Raw genomic sequence first — 15887 nt, 5'->3', positions numbered from 1 at the left:
GTGTTAGACCCCTCGCTGAAACACTTCTTTTCTTTTCATTCTACAAACACATGAATACGAGATAACAGTCATAGATTTGAGAGGGTGACTGGGGTGGACTGATCCCCGCCTCATCCCATGTGCTGTGTTAAGGGTGAATAACCGGATGGAGGACAATAGGTTAGGTCTATCTACCCTATGACTTGCCAGACAAAGAGTGAAATGATAGACGGCGCCAACTCCCATCGCTTGTTTCAGCGGTCGTCACTAGACTCACCCGGTCGCTCTATCTTTGTTTCGGATATTTCCCTGAATAGAAGAACTTTTTCCAAAAATTATCGTACTGGTTTCCGAAAGTTGTAGACCTCGTGGCAGAGGGGGAAAAAAAGAGGATAATCAATAGTCAATACAAGCGTGTGCCTGGTTCCACTACTTTGATCTCCGCCCCAACTTTCTCCTCCTCACGGCGTCCCTCCAAAGCACGCCAAACCCAACTCCGACCCTTTCCTTCCAACACCATCCTTTCTCACTGGATCAAGTCGCCGGTTCTGAGGAGCACACACTCACTTTCTCATCCTCATCCCCTGTCGAACCTCCAACGAATTTCAGCGCCTATAAACGCCACCAAACCGGGGTGATCAAGTCCACCACCAAAGAACACCCCCCACCTGCGCTCTCTCCCGAACCTCACGGCGCTTGTCCGGTGTCTCAGTGTCCAATAACTCCCCCGCCGCTGCTGGCCCAACGGTCGGACAACTTGTCGACTTTTTTTATCCTGTTTCTCTGACTAGCAAACTCATCCTCCAAGAATTTTGGCCATAAATTCGATCGTGAGACGGTACTTCCTGACTGGAACTGCTTCGTCTCCTATACCGTCGCTGTATTCCTCCTTCTCCCTCCCACCGTCTCTTCCTCTATTCCAAGTCACGGTGCGCACTATCGCTCCTGTGACACAACCATGGCCGATCAATTCAAGGCGCGAACACTCAAGCGCAAGAACGTCAAAGGCCTTGCCCTGAACGCAGCCCCGAAGCCCGCCGCCAATAACTCCGATGGCGATGCTCAGGTTCCAGGCGCCATTGGAAATGCCGACAGCAACCGCACCGATACTCTGGAGATCGGTCTCGAGTTCCGTCTCGACCTGCGTAGCGAGGACTTGGTTACCCTGAAGGAGCTGGGCGCTGGAAATGGTGGTACGGTCTCAAAGGTTATGCACGCCTCCACGAAGGTGGTCATGGCTCGAAAGGTGCGTGCCTTCTGGGGACCCTCGTCGTCCGTGCTTTGCCGTAGACCCAGTATATATGCTGACTCCATCATTCTAGATCATCCGTGTCGACGCAAAGGAAAATGTGAGGAAGCAGATCTTGCGGGAGCTCCAGGTTGGACATGACTGCAATTCCCCCCACATTGTCACCTTCTATGGTGCCTTCCAGAATGAAGCCAGAGATATTGTCTTGTGTATGGAGTACATGGATTGCGGGTAAGGGAGCCGCTGCCTTCTTTCTTTATCTGTTGGTTCCAAGCTAAACTGGACCCTTGCATGATAGTTCGCTCGATCGCATATCCAAGGACTTTGGTCCCGTGCGGGTAGACGTGTTGGGCAAAATCACCGAGTCTGTCCTGGCCGGTCTGGTGTATCTGTACGAAGCTCATCGTATCATGCATCGCGACATCAAGCCTTCCAACATCCTCGTCAACTCGCGCGGCAACATCAAGCTCTGCGACTTTGGCGTTGCAACCGAGACTGTCAACTCCATCGCCGATACGTTCGTTGGCACGTCCACCTACATGGCCCCCGAGCGTATCCAAGGTGGTGCGTACACTGTGCGCTCGGATGTGTGGAGTGTTGGATTGACGGTGATGGAATTGGCGGTTGGTCGCTTCCCCTTTGACACGTCGGACTCGTCGGCAGGCGACCGTGCCAGCGCCGGTCCGATGGGCATTCTGGATCTGCTGCAGCAGATCGTGCACGAGCCCGCTCCGAAGTTGCCCAAGAGCGACGCCTTCCCTCCCATCCTGCATGAGTTTGTCGCCAAATGTCTCCTCAAGAAGTCCGAGGAGCGCCCCACGCCTCGCGAGCTTTATGTATGTCCCTCCCCTTGTCCGCTTTTGGGCTACTGTCTTGATCCGGATTTGACTGACAGCCGATCTAGGACAAAGATGCGTTCCTGCAGGCCGCCAAGCGGACGCCGGTTGATCTTCAAGAATGGGCCATCAGCATGATGGAGCGACACAACCGCAAGTCGTATCTGGCTCCTCCGCCGCCCAAGTCACTCAAGGATGAGCCCCCGGCTGCGCGATCTACTCCGTCCCCGAAGCCTCAACCCCAGCCCCAACCCAGCAGCAAGCCGATGCGCACTCCCCAGTACGCCCCCAGCGACATTCCCTCCAGCGTGGGCCGCAATAGCCCCTCGCAGTACCAGTACAACTATGCCCCCGCAAATCCATCTCCGCGTCCACCCCGGTCGACACGCTCGCCTCCCATCTCTCTCGAGCATCTGTCGCTGGAAGATGAGTACCGCTCCGGCCGTCGACCATCGCGGACTCCCGTCGGGGGCCCCTCTTCCGGATTGGAACCCCCCATGCATCCGGTGGGATCTCGCTCCGCCAGCTCACACAATACGAAGTCGCGAATGCCCCTACAGTCAGCAGTACTGCCCATGCGAAGCACGCCTCCCCCGAACGGACCTCCGCCCCCTGCTCCTGGAAACGGATCCTGGCAACGCCAGCCAAACTCCATGCGCGGGGACCATATGACGGGTGCTGTCTAGACTGCCGGCCTTGTATCCACACCATCTCAACTCTCTCCTCACCTCCCTTCACTTCTCTCCCCTATTCTCCTATTCCCCCCTCTCTCCTCTTCTCCTTTTAGAATCTGTGGACGTGACGAACTGACAAACAAATGACACATACCCACAAACACACCGCTACTTGCTTGAAGCATGAACCCTTGAACCATGTATCCCATTCAACCTTACATGATGTATGTCCATGACAAACACACACAACATTTTTGCATCGGCAAGGCGTATTCATTCATTGGCCTTTCTTTTCTTATTCATCTTCTCATTTCTTTCTTCTTCGTCTCATTTGTCATATTCCTTTATGTCAGATATACATACATCCATAGCTTCTATTTTCTTTCATGTCCTTTTTCTTTTCTTTTTTTACTTCATCTTCTATTTTGCATATTCTAGGTCATTTTACCCATCTAGCTGACTGTAAGTATCTTCTTGTGTCATGTCACTCATCTCCGTTGGTCACTGGTTATGTTTCATTGCTCGATAGCATGGGAAAAATAAGATGGGGGTGAATATAACAAGTAGAGTTAGCACGATGCTTTGCCATGATAAATTACGTTACTGTAATTTGTAGCGAGGGAAATGGTCAGCGGTAAGTCTTTGTTTGGTGTTACGTAGGTTATAGCATAGACTAAAGTCATGTCTATGGTTGAACTGCTGTTACCAAATTGATTATAGCCTTCACCCCCGGAATGAAACAAAGCAACCATGCCTGTCAAATGTTCTGCTTCGTTTTTGTCGCTAGACAGTGAAATAGTATGTGATGAATGATCATGGAAACACTGCCTATCCGTGGAAAAATCAACAGATAAACATAGAACAAACGCAGGTCACACAGATACAATCGAGAAGCATAAACACCGCACCGAATCATGCAGGTAGGAAAAGAGGAAATCCCATCACACCATACGAGGGAGACGTAGAGAACAGCGCCGGGTGGAAAATAAGAAGACAACGAATATAGACGGCCAGAAAGCGCACATCCGACAACAAACACAACCCAACATCAAACTGGATGGACCCTTCTACTCATGCCCGTTCATCATTCCCCCTGTAACCCGGAATCCGACGACGCCAACGAAAAGAAAATAACGTAAGGACCAAAAGCACGCACACACTGAGCAGTCCGTCAAACAGGAACAGGCATGCTGAATCCCAGCACAGGACACTCATGGTGAGACTGAGGAGAGAAAAGAAGATATAGAGGGATCGTCCTACTTCATCGCAAGCTCCGATCCACCCACTGGACTGGGGCCCGGAGGAGCAGGGGCAATATTTGGACGCGGCGCCAACTCGACCATGGGGTGCTTGCCTCCTCGAGTGCTGGTCGAACCGCCACGACCGGTAGCACCTCCGCCGCGTCCGTGGGGAGTCCCCGAGGCGGCATTGGCTCTTTCCTGCTCTGCCTGCTGACGAGCAGCTTTGCTGATGCGCGGGCGACGAGTGGTACTGCCGCCCCGTGAGCCTGGGCCCCGAAGGGGAAGACCGGTTTCCTGGGAGATCGGGACCGCAGCGGCCAAAGGCACCTGGTGGGATGTTACAGGCCCCCGGCCCCGACCACCACGTCCACGGCCGCGACCACGCTTGATCGTACCGTCCGCCCTATACGTAGTTATTAGTATCTCAGCCAGCACAAACACAAGGGATTCAATTTTCCGCAAGGGGATGGCGCTTACCGTTCCACTTGGACCTTTTCGCCCTCCGGCACCAGCGGCCCACTGTAAACAAAGAACCCATCCTTACTGGCGGCCGCCTGTTCCTGCCAGGCCAACTCACTATCATCCACGAATGGGTCGTCTCGATCATACTCCTCCATTTTCTTCTTACGGCGCTTCTTCTTGCCATCTGCCGGTTCGGCCCCATTCGAGCGAGCGGGCGCTGATGTTGCACCTTCCCCATCCATCTCGCTGTCCCGGTCGACCTCCATGCTCAAATCCTCATCCGCACTCTCTCCCGCGGACAGGCCACGTCCACTCGCCTTGTCGTTGCGCTCCAAGGCCGCACCGGCCGCAGCTACCCGCGCCAGCCGTTCCTTGTGCGCAGCGAGGCGAGGATGTAGGGCCGCGAACCCATATTGCTCCTCCGCTAAACGTGCAAAGTTGATGATCTGGTTCCCATGACCCTGGATAGGAACGTGCAGGATGATACTCGGTACCTGGCGGTTACTCGAATCGCCTGTGGATGAGCCACCATCCACTCCGAAAAGGGCATTGGAGATCAGTCCCGAGCCTTGAGGTAGCGTAGGTGTTTCCTTGGCTGCTTTGGCCGGTTTGGGTGAGGGCGCTTTTGAAGCAGGTACTGTTGAGGGGGTTTTGGCTTCCTTCTTGGTCACCTTAGAGGCTGTCGACGAAGCAGGTGCCTCGGGCTCCACATCCATAGGTGTAGGACCTGGCGAGGGTGGTCGGTTATTAGAAGGTGCTGGGGTATGAGGTTCCGAGGCCGATGGGGGAGGGACAGATGGGGGCTTTGGTTCTGGTGCCGACATCCGTGATTCCTGAGGTGGCGGTGGTGCTTGCACGGGTGTGGCATAGGGGGATCGATGGGCATACGGTGAGACTGGTCGTGGAGGTTGAGATTGAGGCTGCGGATGCGGTTGAGGTTGTGGCGGAGTGGGTGCAATAGATGCGCCCGCGGGCGATGGAGAGTAGCTCGACGCACCGTGAATTGGAGAGCCATACGGTCGAGGGGCATAGACGGGCGGCGACGAGGCAGCAGGCGGATCAATGATACTAGCAATGGCCGGAGAGGCGCTGGCGCGATATGTCGGACGAGGTGAGATAGGGCGGGCCGGGGGACTAAAGGAGGGGCGCCCCGGAGGCGGCGCCGCAGCAGCCAACGCCGGAGTTGGTGCTGGCGCCGGGGCCGGAGACGATGTATCAAAGGCCGACCGAATGGGATCGAAATTTTGACCGCTTGTTCTTTGCGGCGGAGGAGCGGGCGGCTGGGAGTGTGGCCGCGGAGGAGGAGCGGAGGGCATCAGGCCCGGATAAGGTGAGACGAGGGTTGTAGGGGCCACGGATGGCGGTGTTGGATGGGCCGAGGGTGGCAAAGACGGGGGGTTCAGGAGACGCGATGTCCCATGAGACATCGCTTCAGAATCTAGTGTTTGTTTCCGCGGGCTCGTTATGGGAGTGCTTGGAGCAGGCGTCGAGGCTGGGGCTAGAGCTGGAGCTGGAGCTGGAGCCGGGGCTGGGGCCGGAGCTGCAGATGCAGCTGAGACTGCAGTGGTAGGAGGACTGGTCGCAGGCCCTTCTGGAACGGCAGCAGGTGCGGGATTCGGTGAATGAGCAGGAGGCGCCGCAACACTAGGGCTTTGGTCGGGGGTGGCAGCCTCCAACTTGGGCCTCTTGCGAGAGTGAGACGCGGCCGAATTGGGCGGGTTAGTCGATGTCGACGTCGACTTCTCTCGTTGGCGACGGCTGCCCCGTTTGGGCTCCAGCTTCTCCTCCTTCTCCTTCTCCTTCTCTTTTTCCTTTTCCTTTAATTCTTTCTCCTTGTCCTTTTCTTTCTCTCTAGTTTTGGGGGTTCGGACAGGTTGGTTTCGTTCGAGGTCGGGATCGTCTTCCTTCCTGCGACGCGACCGTCGGGTACGAGTTTCGCGGGCGGGATATTCAATGGAGCGCGACTCGTGTTCACCTGCAGCCGACAAAACAGATGGCTCTGTGGACATGGTGAAGAAGAGAAGGAAGGGAGGGGAGGGAGCGAAAGGACGAATCAAAGCTGGTGGTCAAGCATCGAGTGAAAGGGCGAGGTTGGTTAGAGGGAGGAGGAGTGGACTGATGGACTGACGTCCTTTGGGTGGTGAGGGTGGTGGTGGTGGTTGGCGGTTGGTGGTGAGGGAGATCTAACCTTTATACTCAGAACAATAAAATTAGATAACAAGGGAATTGAAAGCCGAAAAAATGGAGATGAAGAAGGGTTGAGAGAAGGTGGTGGAGATGGAGAGTGGATGGTGGAGGAGTGGAAAAGTGGATGGCGATGAATGGATTGGGGGGAGAGGAAAGGGAAGAAGGAAGAAAGAAGGGAAGGGAGAGAGAAAAGCGAGAGAGAGTGAGAGCGAGAGGAACAGAGAGAGAAGGGGAAGGCCGAGAGGGAGGCAGACCAGATGGGAAACACCGGACCAGCAACTACAACAAAAGAACAAAACTACAATCGATTTAAATGGATGGGGGAAAAGGGGCGCTGTTGTGAGAGACAGAAGCAAGTATACCTTGCTAGTTACTATACATACAGAAGAGTGCTTTCGATGATGAAGAAAGAAGAATCCGAGGTGGGCGAAAGCAGCAACCGGGGAAAGCGTGTTTGTATGGCCGGGGTTCCATTCCGGCGGGTGCGCTTCTCGTTCCTTTCTTGGGCCGTTTCGATGGTTCGTTATCGCCTTTAGTTCCCTTCATGTTGCCTGCTTGCTTGGCCCCTCAATGCGCCCCCACCAGCATGTGAACGGGGGTCCAAGCCATTGCTCATTGTCCGTAAAATGACCCGGAATCAATTATCTTCTTGAATAACTGACTGACAAGGTTCTATGCCCGCAAGTCTGGGGACAAACAATCAAGGCAGCATAAAGTCCCAGTTTCGATATCAGATCGGGTCACCTGATTCAACGTGCTTTACCCAATCGGGGTGGTCAATCAGGTGAACCCACTAATCCTATCTGGAGCTAGCGTACCCCATTTTAGCTTTTGAGCCGCAGCTGAGTCAGTCTGCAGTGTCCCTGTGCGGGCTGACTCAATGTTGACTCAGCCGAGCTTCCCGGGGATGGCTTCATTTCCGACGCTTTCGGCAGCTTTTCTTCCCCGCCAAACCCCTCACCAACTCTCGACGCCATGGCCTTTCGCGGTGAACGTTTCGTCCTCGATCTGGGCTCTGACGATGAGTCCTCTCCAGCGGACACCTACGATGACGCTCAGGGTGCCCCAACCCTCAACATCCCCGGGATGATCGGCGAAATCCGTGAGCGCTCCCCCGCCGCGGCACCCGCCCCGCCTACTCCAAAGCCAACCACCACCGGCTTTCCAGCCCATCGCCGTCGGGCCAAACCCTCTACCTTCAAACAGCGACGAGACCCAGCTCCGTCTGCATCTGCATCCGCCTCTGCTTCTGCTCCGAGTCCAAAGGATGAGAAAACGGCCATTGCGCAGGAGAATGCGCGGCAGCTGGCATCCATGTCGGATGCGCAGATTGAACATGAGCGCCAGGAGCTGATGGAAACCTTGGATACGTCTTTACTTGAGCGCTTCCTCCGCCGAGCTCGTATCGACGCCGATGACACACCCACCACCTCCAAACCCATCCGCGAGCAAACAGCCGCTACTGAACCAGTCCAAGACAAGAGAGAAGAAAAAGAAGACGAAATTGCTGCACCCGCTCCGCTTTCACCACCAGCAGCAACAACAAAGACCGCAGCAACCACCTCAACCACAACCGCTAAACCACCCTCCCCGAACAATGACTCCTCTCAAGATGACGTCCCACCCACCCAAATCCCCTCCGACCTCCACGCCGCCGCCGAACTTCCCCCCTCAGGCAGCGTCCACTTCCCCGCCCCTCCATCCCAAGCCTCCCCAATGCCCAACCTAGATCCATCTTCTCCCTCCTTCCTCTCCGACCTCCAAACCCACTACTTCCCCAACATCTCACACGACCCCTCCGCCCTCTCCTGGCTTCAACCCCCCTCCGCAGACCCCGAAGACCCAGACTCCACGTCCGCTTATCACCCCGCCAGCAACGCCGAAGCCGTCCACCCAGCCAACCTACGCTTCTCTCTCCTCGGCACGGTGCTCTCCCCATCAACATCTCTCTCCCTTCCCACAACCCTAGGTCTACACCATCATGGCAAAGACCCCCACGCAGCGGGGTACACCATTCCCGAGCTGGCTATCCTGAGTCAGTCGACGTTCCCGGCGCAGCGGTGCATCGCGTGGCAAGTTCTCGGGCGGATTCTGTTTCGTTTGGGCAAGGGCCAATTCGGAGAAAGAGGGAGTCCGCTGGTCGAGGGCCTGTGGTCTGTCGTGGAGAAGGAGGGTGTTGTGGCGGGTATGTTGGCTGAGGCGGATGGAGCGACACCTGGGACGGGTTCTGCCCGGCGTGGTGGGCAGGAGAAAGAAGGTGAGGAAGAGAAAGCGAAGGAGAATGCCACTGCTGGTGCCGGTGGTACTGGTCGTCGACAACATGCTAGTGCTACTGCGTGGGCCGTCGAGGGTGTCTGGCTTTGGCAGATGGGAGGCGGAGGTGATCGAGGCGTGTTGAAGGAGGGTGCCATTCGGTCTCAGTGATAGTCAACCTTAATTTGATTTATTAGCGATTTCATACTAAAAGTTAGATAACTTATCAATCATTTAAACATGTATCATTGCAGGTCTAAGTAATGCACATATCCTCATAATAATTATCATGACTAGACTATATCCGGTACAGTAATGGTATCACCACCTCTCCAGAATCACACAAACACACACTCTCTCTCTCCCTCCCCACACACCACATATGCATGCATGCAAAGCAGAAAACCAGATAAAGCAAACACCAGCCTCTCAGAGATCCTAACAAAACTCCACCCGGCCAATTCATAAGCAACATATCAATCAACAACAACCCCACAGTCAATCAATCAATCATAATCCCCAATCTGCACACCCCAAATTTTCCACCTCATCTCCTCAATATAATCCCTTCTTAGCCAAAGTCCATCCGAGGCACCTACTTGGCCCATGAGACCCCCATTCTCGGATCTTTCCTGCTCCTCCCGCTGCCTCTCTGCGAAGCGTTCCTCAGCCGAAGACAAGGAAGACGAAGACGAAGCATCAATCCAATTGAACAACAACCGTAACTGCCAGATGCGATCGCGGACTTCATCCGGATCAGCAGCGCGGCCACGCGCCGCTTGGATGGTATTCTTGACGATAGCCTCGAGGACGAGTTTGCTGTCCACGGCGGATTGGCGCAGCCAGGGGGCGTAGGAGAGGGCAGCGGTGTTGCTGTTACTGGTACTATTGGTAGTGGGGAAGAAGGAGGAAGGAAGGACGAGGGACTTTTCGCGGACGTCCAGACTTCGCAGGGAGGGCAGATTGAAGATCCATTCCCACATGCTCTGGGTGGGGGAGGTAGGGGTGCGATTGACGCCGGAGGTGAGGAGGGTGGCGAGATTGGGCATCGCGGCTGGGGGAAGGCCCTTGCCGTGGTTGGAGGCGGAGGTGGAGGAAGGGAGGACGTCTTGGGCTTCGCTGAGGCCGGAGAGGGTGGAGACGAAGACCGAGGAGCCGGTAGGGTTGTAGGTAGCTTTGCGGCGGAGGTAGATGGACTGTTCGCCCTGGTGGAATTTCTGGCGCAGGCTAGGGTCCTTGAGGAAGTCCAGGACCAGGGGCCAGTAGTCTGCGTTGCAGATCTCGACTCGGGTGAGGCTGTTGAAGTCGGGGAGAAGACAGGGTGCGGTGATCTTGCGGCTAATGCCGTCTTGGTTGGTTAAGGTGATGGGAATGGAGATGGGTCGACGGGTGTCGATGTCGCGCGGCACCAGGCAACGAGGCTCTGCGGCGAGGACCCAGAGATGTCTGAAGGCCTGTAGATGGCATTTGTTGTCCAGGACGGTTGTAGGGAAGATCGGGTACAGGGAGCAGATCAGTGAGGCAATCGCCAGGTCGGAGGTGCCGAGGGTGTAGCTGCCGCCGCCCAGGAACAGTAGGCCCAGGGCCATATGCGCCGCCATATGGCTGCCGTAGGGAGTGTCAGCGTCTACGCGGCCGTGAAGAGACCGCAACCGACGGAAGAGCGCCAAATCACCGGTGCCTGCCATGACAGCGGCGGCAGAGAGGGCCACGACGTCCTGGCAGTGCCGAACGGAGTTGCGAGCCAACTTGGCGTCATAGTTGACAGCAGGAAGTCTGCATATGCGGATGAACTGGTCCAGATATGCGAGAAGCAGATCACGCACGGAAGTTTGTGCAGAGCCCGCATAGCGAAGACCCAGGGTGAAGCACAGGCCAGCGACAATATTGAAGAATGGCATATCGTCACTCTTCAAGCGACGGATGCCGGTGAGGCGATACCGACGGCGGTAGACTGGTGGTAGGCTCTGTATGAACCAGTCATCCGTAGAGCGGATGCTGTCCCACATGATGAGATGTTTGGCAAGAGTGCGGAGAAGGAAAAGGTCAGGCCGAACATAGTCGAAGCGCACTGTGGTGTCCGGGATATCAATCTTCTGGGCCAAAATCTCGTCATTGGTCTTCATGAAGATGATCGCCAAAGCAATTGTAGCACCGGCCGTGGCCCGGTCCAGGACGTGCGCGAGATCCACGTTCTTTGTGCCCACTGCAACAGCCAACAACCTCTCCACGATGTGCATGTCGCGCATTCCGCGGAGGTCTTTACCTTTGGCCAGATTGATAAAGCCAAGAGCAAGGCCTGCAGCCAGGCGATATCCTTCATCGCGCAGGTCCTCGTGGGAGCCCTCCTCCTGCTCCACGTTTTCGATCTCTGACAGCATCACTTCACTCATTCTTCGATGTTGAGATCCGCAGTAGAGGAGGCCGATGCCCATGATGCCCGCTGTTTGTGTCAACGGCGACAGATTGAGCTCAGCAGCACCAAGAGGGAGCATCCGGGTGACATGAACGGAAAGAAGTCGGGTTATCAGGGTGTCCATCGTGCCCAGATACGAGGCTGACAATCCGAGCAACAACCCAATGGACGTCATCGTATGTTTGGGAGTGAGATATTTGAACGCCACCCACTTGGCCAATGATTTGAGATGCCCGTTCAAGCCCAGTGCCAACAAGAAGCCCGCATGTCTGTTAGTAAGCTCCTGAGGTTTGTTAAAAAGTATCCAGGACGTGTCAATGCCTTTCGAACTCTTCGATATAGCAAGGCCGGTAGAGACGCCGTTGTGGAAGAATGCCCAACACACTTTCTCCTCGCTGAAGGAAGCTCGGTCCGCGCTGATTGTCACGTTCGACGGTTTCATGATGCACTGCAGGGAGAACGAAGGAATTGGGAGCTTCTCTGTCAGCAATGGCAGTCGTCCGCTGAAGGTCAACATGGCCCGACCCGTGGGAATGGAGAGCGTCCTCAGCGTCACAAGCTGTACTACCTCTTTCTGGGCCTCCAGCAGGTCTGAGTCGGTCCATTCCGGCTCGGGTATGCACTCTGCAACCGGCGCTTTGGACTGATTCAGCAACCGAGCGGCGTCAATGAAACGCTTATCCTCACGGAAGATCAGCCTCGTTACCGAGAACCGGTCTGCCTCCGCGGAAGCTTCGAACGAGTTGGTTGCATCCACATCCAATGCAGAGGTACCGATATGATGCACATCGCGTATGGCCTCGTGCGAGACTGCCGGCTGCAGCGACGACGTGGCCGATGGAAGCCATGGCTTGTTCCTGCCCATGGAAATGCTCAGATCTTCGCGATCAATAAGCTCGAGCAGCGTGGAGCTCCAGGACGTGGATGCATGCATTTGTGACTGCATAATCGCTTCGTACAAGGGGGCGCTGACACCTTCTGGAAAGCTCTCGATGATGCTTCTGGTGAAACCCCAACGATGAAGAAGCTTGACCCGGTCAAATGGTGCCGCGAGGTTATGTACTTCTGAGAGGAACCCGTCGAGAGCCAGCGTCCTGGGGGTGAGCGTAAAGCACTCTTTCCATAGCCTTCCTTTCTTTGGAGGTCTGTCCGGGCTGGTTACCAGGTTCAGAAGCGTGAAGAAAGATTCTGACGGTTGGCGCCAGGCGGTTTCCAGGTGAGCAAAGATTGACGGCGGCGGGAACGGCTCTGCAGGAAGATCGAGCATTGAGATGCGAGTCTCCTCGAACTGCCAGCGGTCCATACTAGCCATCTCCATGCCATAATACGCATCTTCGGCCCATGCCCAAGACTGCCAGCCAAGCCACCCGCCAAGTTGGGCCAGAACTGGAGCTAGGAGACCCAGAGGCTTGCCCGATTGCTCGCTATCACAGATCGATAACTTTTGCTCCTCACGGAATAGATGCAACGCGACGAGTATAGTGCATAGTGCGGTGCCTCGTATGCTCTGGTTGAAGGATAACGCCGTGGGCAAATAGCCACCTGAGCCTACTGAGAGTGTGCCCCGGGAAGTGTTCAGAAAGTCTCTTGTCAGAGCAATGCATCGAAGGAGATAAGTGTTCGTTCGGCAGGTGGACCGGCTCGAGGGCACCTGGTGGCCGTGGCTTACTTCACTATCTTCAGCGTCTTGCTCAACTACCCAGGCCCACAAGCTACTGGCCATCCACGGTGCAACCACGCCCCCAGAGCCAGACTCCTGCTCTAACATGGTCTCCCAGCTCTCGAGATCGACGTGGCTTCCACTGCTCGACCTCAGCAGCCCCTTCTTCCTGCGGGTCGGTTTGGCGGGAGTCCGGGGCTGTTCACTGTCAATAAATTGGATCGCCATTGCAAACAATATCACTACCATGGCCGTCCATTCGAGATCGTTTTCGCTTGTCTCTCTCTCTTGAAGCCATGCCATAGTCTCCCACCAGGCTGCCAAAAGCCCGTCTCCGGCCTTTTCGTCTGATAAGGCAAACCGACAGACATTGAGCAGACGCTTCACCAGCTCATTGCTAGGTTCCATCTGGACCTGCAGTTTCACTTTCCGATTTTCCGAGTCAATTACATCGAACTTTCCTCTGGCTGCAGCATGATCGAAGCCTGTCACGGTGATCGGCGAGTCAGTCATTAGCCGTTTCACACCACTTTCTCTTCGACGGTTGCCAGACGTTTTGGGATTTATGCCGTATGCTTCGTGAAGCATGAGTTTCCGGGGCACCTGAATCGGAGTTGCTTTGCTCCACGGAGTTTGCAACTGCAATACCTGCTCGCCACCGTCTGTCTTCTTCAGGGTCAAGATCCGTGAGATTCCACCGTCGACAATCTTGCAGGCATCCCATACATCTGCAAAGTGCTGTATTCCGGAGGCTTGGACGATCAACGATCGTTCTTCAGATAGCGGGTTTTTCTTTGGCTTCTTCGAGAATACCGCGTCCTTCTTGGATACCGCAACTTTGTCCGCTCGTAGGCTGACGACCGTCATTGACTTAGCTTCTTGATCCACCAAGTAAAGCGCTAAAGCCGCAGTGTTTCCAGATTGCGCATTACCGTACTCTGACGGACACAAAGTCATGATCTTGATTTGTCGAGCTGACGGCTTTGACTTGACCGGTGTCTGGAAGGAGACCGAAAACTTTGAAGAAAAGCTTTCAACTTTGGACAGGAAGACTTCTTCAGGTAGACCTGACGCCGCATGGTTCAAGTCCATATTCTCAAATCCTTCGAAAAGACTTTCGTTGTTCAGCTCTTCAAGCAGTCTATCGACTGGTGCGTCGACAAAGCTACCGGTAGTGCTATACACTGAACCATTGCCAGGTGGAATAGAACCCCTAGGGTTGAAGCCAAAGCTACCTCGAGTACTTCCAGCTCCAAGAGATTGTCGAAAATTGCCATGTGGCATGGAGCTCGATTGACTGCCTGTGGCTAAATCGGAAAACGTAATCCTATCCTGGCTGGCGGCCAGATCCGCGCGTGCAAGGAGAGAGCTCACTCGTCTTGATGTTTTGAGTGGCACACCAATGTCCCCAAAGTCTTGCCCCAGCTTGGACGCCAGGTCGTCATCATCCGGCTTGCCTTCGACGGAGTATTGTGAAAGCGACAACCCAGACGTGTTCCACCCATCACTTCTTGGGCCAAAGCTTTCTCTAGCACCCGATGGACGACCAGCGGGTGTAGTTGTTCCCGTCGTCATTCCAAAGTGCGAACTGCGTCGCTTCGAACGAGTGCCACCCGTGTCTCTCCTCTCCTTCTTCTTCGATGAGGGCGCAGTCTCGTCTTGTCTATAGTGGGCCGTCCATATCGTGTACAACCCTGTGTTAATATTGACGGTTACCACGAGGATCAAAGGACCAACAGAAAGCCCCCGATTAGAGCTCGACAATTCATCTCTTGGAGATACATAGACAATTGCATCCGCTGGGTCAAGAACGTCCAATCCAGAAGGTCTGGTTGAGACACTAGTTTGTAGCCAACGAGACGACTGGTTGGTCACGACGAGTCCCATTTCTGAGTGCGGATCCATAAGAGAGAACACCCTGGGCATGTCGGCATGTTTGCTTGTCCGTGGCTTCAGACCAGGCTTGGGGGCAGGGGAAATCGTCAAGGATGGGCGTTTGGATTTGCCAGAAGGTATGTCCAGCGACTGAGATGCACGGAAGTCAGGTAGGGATGAGACGAACGAATTCGGCGGCGCTGCCGGTAGTGAGGTATTGGATTCCTCCTCGTGTAGTTTTCTCTGAATCAAAAGGCCCTTGGGGGTCGCAAACACCGAATCAACTTCAAACGGTAGGGGCACGACATGGCTGTTCCCGGCAAGAAAGAAGATGTGAGCCTGGGACTTGAGGACGACGACCAAGGCTCGCGCATTGTTCGCGTCTGTGCCGCTAGTATCGCGAGGACCTTGGCCATTCTGACCCAGCATCAACAATGAGCCCTTCGATATCCCAGCACTAAGATGATCAGGCGAGCCTCGACTGCGGCCTGAGGTACTGCCTGGCTGCGCTGCCTCGCCTTTTAAGGATTCCGAGACGCTTGACTCGGACCTCTTTATCTTTCCCACCGCAAATCTTGTCAACAAAGCATGTCTGATCTCCTCCTTCTCTAAATCAAGTCGGAACACTCTCTTGACCACCCCCGCTCGTGACCAAACCGCACAGCTTCTTGTCCAAACAATCTCATCTTCGACCAGGCCGTTGGAGTCTCGATCAACGCTTGTTGTCCATGAGTAGAGCTCCTCCGAGGGATCTGGAGGCAAGAGGCCTTCTGCGACGAGGAATGCGATGGCCGAGGGCTCATGCAATCCGAGGGATCGAACTGTAGCCATTATCGGTGTATATCGTCGGGCGTAGCGGTAGAATTTCTGGCAGTGGGAGCCAGAGGCGATATCATGCCCATTGTCAGGTTAGACCATCAAACAGGCAGGCCAGCGCGCTTGACGGATCAACGACAATGGGCGTTGTTGGGGGCGTTGTCGAGGTGGTTGCGGCGTGAGGGGAAGCAAAGGCAGGCTGTTGCTTGGAGACGCGATGGACGCGGCGGGCCAACTTT

At 55.1% G+C, this 15887-nt stretch overlaps 4 protein-coding genes across 4 annotated transcripts; 2 read left to right on the top strand and 2 right to left on the bottom strand.

The window, feature by feature from the left end:
- Nucleotides 1-640: 640 nt before the first annotated feature.
- On the top strand, nt 641-2843 carry ste7 (MAP kinase kinase Ste7). The gene is made up of 4 exons (XM_025701823.1): nt 641-1225; nt 1302-1459; nt 1527-2064; nt 2133-2843. The coding sequence occupies exons 1-4, from the start codon at nt 938-940 to the stop codon at nt 2748-2750; spliced, it is 1602 nt and encodes a 533-aa protein (XP_025557673.1). The 5' UTR covers nt 641-937; the 3' UTR covers nt 2751-2843.
- Nucleotides 2844-3869: 1026 nt separating this feature from the next.
- BO88DRAFT_191765 (uncharacterized protein) lies at nt 3870-6700 on the bottom strand. The gene is made up of 3 exons (XM_025701824.1): nt 6630-6700; nt 4457-6564; nt 3870-4382 (listed from the first exon to the last, which is right to left on the bottom strand). Exons 2-3 carry the CDS (start codon nt 6448-6450, stop codon nt 3995-3997), a joined length of 2382 nt encoding a protein of 793 aa, XP_025557672.1. The 5' UTR covers nt 6451-6564; nt 6630-6700; the 3' UTR covers nt 3870-3994.
- An 888-nt stretch (nt 6701-7588) lies between these two features.
- BO88DRAFT_408871 (RPAP1 family protein) lies at nt 7589-9133 on the top strand. The gene has a single exon (XM_025707821.1). The coding sequence runs from the start codon at nt 7604-7606 to the stop codon at nt 9050-9052; it is 1449 nt and encodes a 482-aa protein (XP_025557671.1). The 5' UTR covers nt 7589-7603; the 3' UTR covers nt 9053-9133.
- Nucleotides 9134-9149: 16 nt separating this feature from the next.
- BO88DRAFT_191744 (anaphase promoting complex subunit 1) lies at nt 9150-15835 on the bottom strand. Its single transcript, XM_025701822.1, has one exon. It carries the CDS (start codon nt 15661-15663, stop codon nt 9388-9390), a length of 6276 nt encoding a protein of 2091 aa, XP_025557670.1. The 5' UTR covers nt 15664-15835; the 3' UTR covers nt 9150-9387.
- Nucleotides 15836-15887: the final 52 nt, after the last annotated feature.

This window comes from Aspergillus vadensis, assembly GCF_003184925.1.
Source record: "Aspergillus vadensis CBS 113365 unplaced genomic scaffold BO88scaffold_35, whole genome shotgun sequence".
Classification (NCBI taxonomy): domain Eukaryota; kingdom Fungi; phylum Ascomycota; class Eurotiomycetes; order Eurotiales; family Aspergillaceae; genus Aspergillus; species Aspergillus vadensis.
The sequence above is the reverse complement of the archived record's forward strand: the minus strand, read 5'-3'. Positions and strand labels throughout refer to the sequence as shown.

Coding starts and splice junctions, on each gene's coding strand:
- ste7 (XM_025701823.1), top strand. CDS start 938: ATGGCCGATCAATTCAAGGCGCGAACACTCAAGCGCAAGAACGTCAAA. Junction 1,460..1,526: donor ATGGAGTACATGGATTGCGG/GTAAGGGAGCCG, acceptor CTTGCATGATAG/TTCGCTCGATCGCATATCCA. Junction 2,065..2,132: donor CCACGCCTCGCGAGCTTTAT/GTATGTCCCTCC, acceptor CAGCCGATCTAG/GACAAAGATGCGTTCCTGCA.
- BO88DRAFT_191765 (XM_025701824.1), bottom strand. CDS start 6,450: ATGTCCACAGAGCCATCTGTTTTGTCGGCTGCAGGTGAACACGAGTCG. Junction 4,383..4,456: donor GAAAAGGTCCAAGTGGAACG/GTAAGCGCCATC, acceptor AACTACGTATAG/GGCGGACGGTACGATCAAGC.
- BO88DRAFT_408871 (XM_025707821.1), top strand. CDS start 7,604: ATGGCCTTTCGCGGTGAACGTTTCGTCCTCGATCTGGGCTCTGACGAT.
- BO88DRAFT_191744 (XM_025701822.1), bottom strand. CDS start 15,663: ATGGCTACAGTTCGATCCCTCGGATTGCATGAGCCCTCGGCCATCGCA.